The 10959-nt window shown below is 35.8% G+C and overlaps 1 protein-coding gene across 2 annotated transcripts; it reads left to right on the top strand.

The window, feature by feature from the left end:
- The first annotated feature begins 346 nt into the window (after positions 1-346).
- Positions 347-10956, top strand: LOC127638543 (L-lactate dehydrogenase A chain-like). 2 transcript variants are annotated; one of them, XM_052120111.1, is made up of 8 exons: positions 347-450; positions 2489-2623; positions 4960-5077; positions 5880-6053; positions 6147-6320; positions 7337-7454; positions 7780-7903; positions 9114-10956. In XM_052120111.1, the coding sequence occupies exons 2-8, from the start codon at positions 2495-2497 to the stop codon at positions 9276-9278; spliced, it is 1002 nt and encodes a 333-aa protein (XP_051976071.1). In that variant the 5' UTR covers positions 347-450; positions 2489-2494; the 3' UTR covers positions 9279-10956. The 2 variants fall into 2 exon arrangements, with proteins under 2 accessions (XP_051976071.1, XP_051976072.1); XM_052120112.1 differs by having other exon boundaries at positions 357-450; positions 2492-2623.
- The last annotated feature ends 3 nt before the right edge of the window (positions 10957-10959 follow it).

The raw sequence follows: 10959 nt of genomic DNA, 5'->3' as shown, positions 1-10959 counted from the left end.
ACACAGAACATGATGAGAGAATTTTCATTGTGGGGTGAACTATCCCTTTAAAGTAGGCTACACAGTGTGCTTTGTGTTTTTATACATAGGTGGTCGACGAAGACAGAAAAAATGTTACAGCGGTTATGATTTCCATATCAGTCATATAAAAATATGTTTTGTGGACAGTTTTTAATCTGTGTGAGGTAAGCAGGAATGCAGATTAAGAGACACAAATTTTGCGTAACCGTCGCACGTGCATAGCACATCCGCTTCTATGACACTTCTGCATAGACGTGACTTACGACACGAGACACGAAGCCACGCCCCTCTGATTCATATGCTAATCTCGCTTTATAAGCCTACCCCCTTCCTCATACAGCAGCAGCACAGTACGGAAAACGTCAAAGCGGAGACCATTCAGCCGAGCCTACACTGTCTGAATTTTAGTGTAATATTGCAACTAAACAGGTGAGATAGCAGCTAATATAATATAAATAATATTAAATATAAAAACAGAAATATTAAGAAACGAAAGATATATCATAAAGCGCAGTCCAGTGCATATGCAATAGTGTGTCGCATTTGAGGGACATTTGTTTTTCTTTCTCTCAGTTTAAATCTATATTTGTCGTCTAACTGTCGGTAGGATATGTATATTGTCACATATTTCCATGTATCGAGAGGTGATGCTGACTGCTGTTGATTGTATGCACTGATGAAAACAGAATAAGCTTTTGCAGACTAGCTGTTTTGATGTTATGTAATCGGTGGTTGGACATTCATTCAGAAATGTACAAATGAACCATAATTTCCAACGTCTTGTTAACTTAAATATGACCTGTTGCTGCTTGTTTCAAAATAACGTTTATGATCAGGTAATTATCAAATAGACTTTTCTTTTATGCATTGGCTATTTACATTCCTATATAGGCTTTTTAATGTATTTATTAGAGCATATGAATCCGTTTTATTAAACGGTGGTCTATGATCGATTCGGATTTGTGAGTCATACGAGCCTACGTGCTTCGAGAAATCCTCTTCATGGTCAGATGCATCTTTCGTGATGCACTTCTTGCTTCCTTTAAAGCAGGGGATTGTGGTTCTTGATGTTTTATGGGTACGTCGAAAGGCATACAGATGCATTAATACTTAAAATCCCAAATTGCATAATTTGCACAAGCTGAATCAGTATTTCATTCAGCACGTAGCCTATTTCCCTATATATGATTTCGAAATGACTCCCTCAACGTCATTTTTTCTACAGTTTTCAGTCAGTCACTGGAAATTGCCGGTAATTTGCTGCTGACATTTCCAAGTAGGTATAGCTGCATGCCAGAGATCTCAAAATGGGGGCAGAATCTCCTAAGGAGGGCGCTGTTACTCCAGAAGAGGGCGGGGTTAATAAAAAAGGGGCGTCACTTCCCCTCACTGTTCTGGTTTAGATAGGGAAAGGTTTAGGTTAGGGGCTCCGCCATATTTCTTTTTTAAAACAATAATATGAAATTATATGTTAGCACCATTAATATGTTCTTGCATTGTGACATTATTTTAATGCCAATTCGGCACATTTTTTTCACAACTATATTTAACATAGAGCAAAACTCTCTTATTAGTACCGTAATGCCAAAATATATTATTGTATATTTTAATTGCAAAGTATTTAAAAATCATAGGAGTATTCGTTGTACTAATAGTTTTATTAGTTGTTATTATTTTCATTCATTTGTATTTTAATATTTATCCTCCATAATTCTGTAATGCAACAAAAATACTTGTATGTTATTTTAATTGAGAAGTAGCCTATTTATAAATCATAGTAGTATTCATTTACTAATAATTTTTAATTATTTTCATTAATTAATTCATTACGATTTAAATGTGTGTCTAGACAATGATTTTCTTTACTGTATTGCATAATAATTAATTACTGAATTACATACACTTTACAAAAATGTATTTGGCAGTAGAGTAATGAGAATGCTGGGGTAATTACTATTACTATTGTTTTTACAGTACATGTTTTTGTTAAATTACTAATTTCATTAAATGTGTAATGTCCCTATTGTCCTTAAGACAATAGGGACAGTCTCCAAAGTACCTGTGTTTTCAGTGCATGTCTAACTGAGACGTGTGGAATGTGATTAAGGGGCTCTTAAGTTTGTTTATTCATGGAGGTATTACACTGCATTAATTCTCCAGATACCTTGCAGTCATGTACGTGCCTCTGTGCACACAACACTGCAGAGGCTGGACGTGGGGTGTTGTAAATAGCTGCATCCTTTACTCTTATACCCTTAACCTTTCCAGTGACTGCACTTGACAAGAAGATAAAATATCTGCATCCCTTAGTAGACTCAACAGTGTTTCCAGTCCATTTGATAAGGGCAATTCATATTCACATTACCTTGTGTAGCTATCTTCTGTGTTATGTTATGCATTGATAAACGTTAATTAATGATTTGCATTTAAAATATAGACTGATCAATTACATTCTCTCCCTCTGCAGTAGAAGATGGCCTCTACTATGGAGAAGCTGATTGCTCATGTGAGTAAAGAGGAGCCTGCAGGCCCCACCAACAAGGTGACAGTGGTGGGTGTGGGAATGGTTGGAATGGCTGCCGCCATCAGCATCCTGCTCAAGGTTAGTGAGGTCACTGCACTGGATATGGATAGATACTGTATATATGTTGTACATAAATGTGTGTGTGTGTGTGTATATGTGGGATATATATATATATATATATATATATATATATATATATATATATACACATTGATAAAAAGGAGCACTATGCTATATTATTCAACTTCATTTATGTTTAAATCATTTGAGTAAAATGGAAACATTAAAATTATCTAAATGACATTTTGTAGTGAAAAAGGACAGTTTGAAATGTAAAGCCATGGTGTTCATGCAGGCGTTTGAGTCAGTTTGCAACATGTCCTGATTCTGTTCTCCTCCTCATTTCATTTGACAAGTTAAGCTCATTTAATGCTGATTTGCACAAAAAAATAAAAATAAAAATTAAACTCATCCCTCATTTAAAAAAGAAAGAAAACAAAATGGCTGTTACATTTAGAGGTCGAACGATAGTGGATTTGACTTATATCGATTACCAAGGTGGTTGAAAAGGCCGATAGTTAAAAAATAAATCTTTATATAGATGATGAAACATTTCTTTGTCTTTCCTTACTATGACAAACCAAGAATGCAAAATGAATAAAATCCCAAAAGCAGTTTAGTGTGCAACCAAATTCCTGATAATAACCAGACAAATTACGATTTTGTGCATAACGCTGGACTTTTAACTATAAACAAGCCCGAAATCAGCAGGAACTTGGTTCATTTACAATGCTCAGTAATTTACCAAATTAAGCTCTTTTTAGCCTATATAATCACCAGATGAAGTTTTGTATATACAGTATACACCCTAACAAAAATCGAGAGTTCATGGCAAATTTGCTGCAAACTTAACGCAAATTCGCTACTGAAAATATTCACATGCAAATGAGCTTTGCAGCAAACATGTCGCAAATTGTCCATTGCTGTAAAAGGTTTACTGCAGGTTCACTACTACTGGTGAACAGCTGCAAAATTTGGTAAACATTTCTGGCAAATCAAAAGCTCATTTGCATGTGAAAATAATGAGCAGAAACTATCGGTACAGATTTTTGCCGATAACCGATTTTTCCAAAATTAACTACCGGCACCGATTAATCTGTCAAACCGATATTTCTGTTTACCTCTTGTTACAGTGAGGCGCTAACAATGGAAGTAAATGGGTCAATCCGTAAACACAAAAATACACTGTTTCAAAAGTATAGATGCGAGACATAAACATAATACATCTTAACATGATTTTAGCATGATAAAATCACATGCTAACCTTTTCTGTGTAGTTATGTCCAATATTACAACTTCCTTGTCAAGGCAACAAAATCCTGAAATCCCAATATTGGATATAACTTTAAACTGATAAGGCTTGTAAGGGATTTTTTCGCACTGAAATCATGTTAACATGTATAATGTTTTGTTTTGTGGCTACACTTTTGAAACAATGTGTATTTTAACATTTATGCACTGGCCACATTCATTTCCATTGGAAGTGTCTCCATTTCTTTCTTTTTTTATATAAACGAGGCATGAACCATTATTATTAGTTTTGCGGTAATCAATTGTATATTGAGCATAACTTGTATTAAACCTGGAATATTCCTTTAATGTTTACATAAAACTTCATCTTTAATTAGGTAAACTATTATTATTTGCTAGTAACATAAGGCCATGCAAGTAGGTTTTCCATTTGAACATGTGAAAGATGATTGTAATTAAAATCTGAGCAAATGGTTGGAATTTTGCCTTGTTCACATCAAGTTTGGCATGATAAAAACAAAGTCACGCAACCATGAACATATCAAAAAGACAGTCTGGTCCGCTTGAACAGTCTCTGGATAAATATAAAGAAAATTAAATCCCATGTTATGTCCACTTCACTTGTTTCCTTCAACTGCTGTTGAACAAAAAACTATTAAATAAAAACGTCATATTATCCTTGGTGATATCTCTAGAAGTAATCTGTTGAGCAATTTCTACCCAATTCTCAAGGGGGGTAAAACACTTATGGCTTAACACTGGCTTTGATAATGTTTGTGACCTTTGAGCGGAGAGCAATTTCTTAATGAGCAGGAAGCCATTGAACCACTGCCAAGATTAAACACGACCCTCATATCTGGAGACTAATGAATCTTGCATAATTTCTGCACACTTCTAAACGTTGATCCACTGGTGTGAAATATACTATTACATAACTATTAATCTAATTATTAAATATTAGAAAATATAGTATAAGTGTAGTTATTTTATGAATCAAACAAGTATAAACACCTAAGAATACAATTTGACACTAAACTTGATGTCAAGTTGTGAAAAAAAATTTGTTATGAGTTGATTGTGATATCTTCATGTGTTTTGTGTAGGATCTGACCGATGAGCTCGCCCTGGTGGACGTGATGGAAGATAAACTGAAAGGAGAGGTGATGGACCTGCAGCATGGGAGCCTCTTTCTCAAGACGCACAAGATAGTGGCTGATAAAGGTAAGATTATGAGGCTATAAAACGTATTTTTTTGAAAAGTCATAGAAATTTATGGTTGTTATTGCGGAAAGAACAGATTGTTTGATCTGCGCTGATTTGGTGTACGATAACATTCTGGTGACCTAGATTCAAATTTTTACACTGATTGTTATTAACATTAGAAGCTAAATGTTGAAAGTTGGAGCAGCATTCAGTGATTTCAGTAGGAAAATGTCTTCTTTGTGATTAGTTTAAAACCCTTATTTTGAAAACTGCCACCAAATTTCAACAATTACCAACTAAGGGTGGGTAATATACCTGTGAAAACAATATACCAGTAGAAATGTATCAATGGGTACACATTTTCAAGTATCGTCTATATCGCGGTTATGCAAAGCTCTGCATGGCAAAGAATGTCCATTCGAATGTAAAAGGTTAACCATTACTTTGGACATTATTTTAAATCAGAAAGGAAAGTTTCTTAGCATAAAAAAATGGTTTTGAAGCCAAATATAGTACTATAAATAAATGCGTATTCATTCCAAGAATGGAAAAAAAAGAAGAAAAGAATCGAATTGCAGACGAAATGAAAATCTGACGAAACCGATAAAGCTTGTATCACATTGAATGGAGAGATTTTTACAACAAAGTAGTCCTTTCCTTGAATTTTTGTCCCTGATATAAATAGGGCTATTTTGTATTATTTGTGGTGAATATTCACACTTGGTGTGTATATGCCTTAATTGAGATATTTGAGAAGAAAAAAGTGCAATCATTCCAAAGAACAGCAACTGCAATTTTGTTCTAATTTCATGATTTTCAGACTACAGTGTGACCGCAAACTCCAAATTGGTCGTTGTGACCGCTGGAGCTCGCCAGCAGGAGGGTGAGAGCCGTTTGAACCTTGTGCAGAGGAACGTTAACATCTTCAAGTTCATCATCCCCAACATTATGAAGTACAGCCCCAACTGCATCCTCCTGGTTGTGTCAAACCCAGGTTAGACTGTCAATGATACCTTGGACGTTCTTATGTCATCATTGGTTTTATTTGACATCTTGAGACGGTTGACAAATGCCATGTTCTCTTTAGTTGACATCTTGACCTATGTGGCCTGGAAACTGAGCGGCTTGCCCAGGAACCGCGTTATTGGCAGCGGCACAAATCTGGATTCGGCACGGTTCCGTCACCTGATGGGAGAGAAGTTGGGCATCCACCCTTCTAGCTGTCATGGATGGGTTATTGGAGAGCACGGAGACTCCAGTGGTGAGCCTTTATTAACTTATATTTGGAGCACCATCTCAATAGTGCGCAACAGTATGGTTCTGATAGTAAAAATCCCTTAATTATTTCCATAGAGGAATTGAAAGATACCAAATCAGATGGTGCTTATTGATTGTAAATGCTTTTGTAAAACCCATAAGTCAGTATGAATTATACTTAAATTTTAAAAATGGATTAATCACCCAACATTTTGAAAATAGATATAGTGAATGTGTTGATAAAGTGTTATTTCAACTTTTATTTTAAAAAATCATGTTCGATAGTAGAGGTCAACCGATATTTGATTCTGCTAAGGTGGTGGAAAAAAAACAATAACCGATAAATAAGCCAATTTTAAAAAAATCTACATATGAATGTGTTAATAAAGCGTTAATAGTTGAGGTTAACCGATATTGGATTTTGCCAATACCGATAACTGATTAATCAGCCAACACTTATAAAATAGATATATGTTGTAATTTCAACTTTAAAAATCATGTTAGATAGAAGATGGCAACCGATATTGGATTTTGCCGATACCGATAACTGAGGTGGTGGAAACAAACCGATAACTGATTAATCGGCCAACATTTATAAAATAGATATATGAATTTCAACTTTTAAAAAATCATGTTAGATAGTAGAGGGCAACCAATATTGGATTTTGCCGATACCGATAACTGGGGTGGTGGAATGATTAATCAGCCAACATTTTCTAAATATATACATGGATTGTGTTAATAAAGTGGTATTTCAACTTTAATAAATGAATCATGTTAGATAGGTCACCGAGATTGAATTTTGCCGATACTGATTACTGAGATAGTGGATGCATCAGCACTCTCAAACAATCAAAATATTTTCATATATCTAAATAGTTAGTAGTCAATTTAGTGTATGTTGTGATTTATCTCCGAGCTTCTTGGTTTGATTCAAGACATGAAGAAACTTTAATAAAGAACTGTTTTGAAATCCCTATGGAGAAAATGAACGTTTTCTCCTCTTGTTGTCTCATGTAGTTCCTGTGTGGAGCGGTGTGAACGTGGCTGGTGTGTCTCTCCAGGGACTGAACCCCGACATTGGTACAGAAAAAGACAAAGAGGACTGGAAGAGTGTCCACAAGATGGTGGTTGACAGGTGAATTATGTTTTACTAAACTAAACATCCAAACATGGCCTTATTGGATACGTTTAAATATTATGGTGTTATTAGAGTTGGAGTTATTGATTCATCTTTAGAATGAGACTAGTATTATTACCAAGCCATAATCGGCTCAAATTAATATCGAAAGGTTTTAGGGAAATATACCAAGATTTTATAGAGAGCTCTCGTTATTTGTATATGATATAGGTGCACTCAGTTCCTCTATTAGCAAGCCTGTAAGTTAAATGCGTAAGTGTATTTAGGCTGGGCTTGCATGATGTTTATCTGTGTTTAACTTAATTCTGGTTTGTGTTGGCAGTGCTTATGAGGTCATTAGGCTGAAGGGCTACACCTCCTGGGCTATTGGTATGTCTGTAGCTGACCTGTGTGAAAGCATCTTGAAGAACCTGCGCAAGTGTCATCCAGTGTCTACATTGGTGAAGGTGAGGTTGTTTGACCTGTCACAGATTACAAATATATATATAATGTAACATTTATTTACAAAATAAAGCCTCATATTTAACTGAATGTAAACACTCTTCTGTTAACAGTCACTTATATGCTACAGAACTAGAGCATGAGGCTAGCAATGCTAAGTTCATTGGTTCAATTCCAGGGAACTCAAATACTTACAGAATGTATTACACTGAAAGTTGCTTTGGATTAAAGCCTCTGCCAAATGCGTAAATGTAACTGCTGCCTCGATGATTTTAACAGAGGCTGATGTTAGCATGTCGCTAATCTAACAACTTGATAGTCAAATAAACACAATTTGTAGCACAGAAATATTTGCCGGTATAAATAAAAATACACCATTACTTTTCAGTTCTGAATATACTTGCATTTACATGGTGTTGGAAGTGTGATATCAGTTGCTACCCTTATAAAAATCAAAACTAGCCGCAAATTTGCCACTCGTTATTTTCACATTAGCTTTTGATTTGCCACAAATGTTTGCAAGTTTGCAACTCTTCGCCAGTAGTGGTGAAATTCTGGCAAACCTTTGGGAACAATAAACATTTTGCTACAAGTTGTCGCAAAGCTCATTTGCATGTGAATATTATCAGTGGCGACTTTGCCGCAAGTTTCGTAAGGGCACCTAGGAGAAAATTGGAAATTCCGACCTTCCAAGCAAACGATTGCCGCAAAATAATTGACATTGATTTTGTCTTGCCATCTGTGGATGGAATTTTTTCACTTATAACTGGACTATCAATGTGATAGCTCAGGGGGCAGTGGTGGCTCAGTGGTTGAGGCTCAGGGTTACTGACCAGAAGGTTGGGGGTTCAAGCCCCAGAACCACCAAGATGCTACTGTTGGACACTTGAGCAAGGCACTTAACTCCAGGTTGCTCCGGGGGGATTGTCCCTGTAATAAGTGCACTGTAAGTCGCTTTGGATAAAAGCATCTGCCAAATGCATAAATGTAAATGTAATTTTGCTCTCTTGAACACATGGGATGGAAACGCTGCTTTATTTGCATATATGTTTTGCAATATTCAGATTTTTTACATAAATTACATTTGTTATTTGACTAAGAATGCGAAAATGAGGTATCTTATTTAAGTTACATCATTTTAACTAAATATGATGCCATATCACTTAGTTTTGGAACGGAGCAATGGTTTATCTGACCCTTGTTGTGTGTTAACAGGGAATGCACGGTGTGAATGAAGATGTCTTCCTCAGCGTGCCATGCATCCTGGGTAGCAGTGGCCTGACAGATGTTGTGCACATGGCCCTTAAACCAGACGAGGAGAAACAGTTGGTGAAGAGCGCCGAGACCTTGTGGGGCGTTCAGAAGGAGCTGACTTTATGAACTTCAGTCCTCTCCAAAATGTAGCCAGTGTCACAGATTTCAATCCTCAGTAACTACTGCCTCTATCTCCAGACCTTAAAAAACATATTATCTGTAACCTCCATTTGATATCTCCAAGCCAGTTTCAGACCTTTAGATTGTAACACTCCTTACTTTAGCTGCAGAGGAGAATTAGTTTATTCCTGTTGTCTGTATGAAGATTATAGTTTGTAAAAGTTTGCATCTGTGTGCATACTAGTCTATTGTATTTTCAAGAAAGAAGCACTTCTGAGCAAGGCAATGTCAATTTGAGTCTCCATTTGATCATTTTTTTCTGTTATGAGCTCAGCTAGCATTCCGTACCACTTGCGTCAAGTATTTAGCGTACACGCAATTGATCTGTTTGGTAAGACCACCAAGTAAAACCAAAGCTTTACAAAATAGCAGTTTCATTGTGTGTTTAAAATAGAGATCGACCAATTAGCGATTTTCAATTGCCGATGTCGATACTGATATCTAGAGAGTATGATGTCCGATATAAATGCCAATACACCTTATACAATTTAACAATGGCAAATTAGATGTACACTCAATTCTGAGTTAATTTTGAGTACAAATTGTTGTTAACTAAACTCAATTACTCAAATTTGCATAAACTTGAAAAGAAAAAAAACCTTGAAAACAGAAAGTGTTGACTATCCATTGAAAAATCCATTAGCAGATTTTGGAACAGACACAAGGGAACGTTTACACTTTTTGTTAATAGGCTAAGCGCACTCAGCCAGTGGCGATTATTGCAAAATGGCCAAATATCGGCCGATTGATCAGGCTGGCCGATATATCGGTCTATCACTAGTTTGCATGCACAACAAAACACTGATAACTTTAAATAATCTGCTCAATATTTAAAACAGTTAATGCTAGAATATTGGAAGTGATCAGGTTTTCGCAACCTGTTTCTGGTCTTGACTAAACTGTAAGAAGACTTACGCGATTGGGCTGCATTAATGAAACACATTTACAAATGATTTACACCGATTTGCTTGTGTATTGTGTAATTAATTCTTAAAACCTGATCTAATTCTTAAAGTCTTTCTCTAAAATGTCGAGCTGAATGCAACAGTTTGGTCAAGATGGCTGTTTCTTGGTGTTTCAATCAGGTTTTGCATAAACTGTATACAAACTTGCCCTGAATATAGAGCGTAGTTTAAGGCATTTACATGGCCTTACATGCTGTCGGCTTATTAAGCATAATCGGGGTAAAATTGTGCATGTCAATAAAGACAACCAATAATGTGGCACGGTTTTGTATTGTAAGACAACCACAAGTGTACTGATTGTTTCACTGGGAAAATCACTTTTACACACGTCAGAATGAAACTTCAGCAGTAGCATAATTTGTTCATGGAAGTGGAAAACAACAAAAAACGTAACAAACGTACGAAGCAAATCTCACTGTAATTTCTGGTATTTCTGATTAGATTTATGGTTATATAACAATCCCAAATACTTGTATTTTTGTGTGTGTAAGCTTTTATGTAACAGCTGTGGTCGATGTTGTATTTTTATTTCTGTAAGAGTAAGAACACACTCCTAGCGGAGTGGTAATACACAGCAATGGTTATAGCTGTTACTTGGAGTGTGTGATTGTAACATCAAGATGCAATCAAATAAACATTGTGACTAACTGCAAAAGCCATTC

Source organism: Xyrauchen texanus, chromosome 46 (genome assembly GCF_025860055.1).
Source record: "Xyrauchen texanus isolate HMW12.3.18 chromosome 46, RBS_HiC_50CHRs, whole genome shotgun sequence".
In the NCBI taxonomy this organism is placed as follows: Eukaryota; Metazoa; Chordata; class Actinopteri; order Cypriniformes; family Catostomidae; genus Xyrauchen; species Xyrauchen texanus.
The sequence above is the reverse complement of the archived record's forward strand: the minus strand, read 5'-3'. Positions and strand labels throughout refer to the sequence as shown.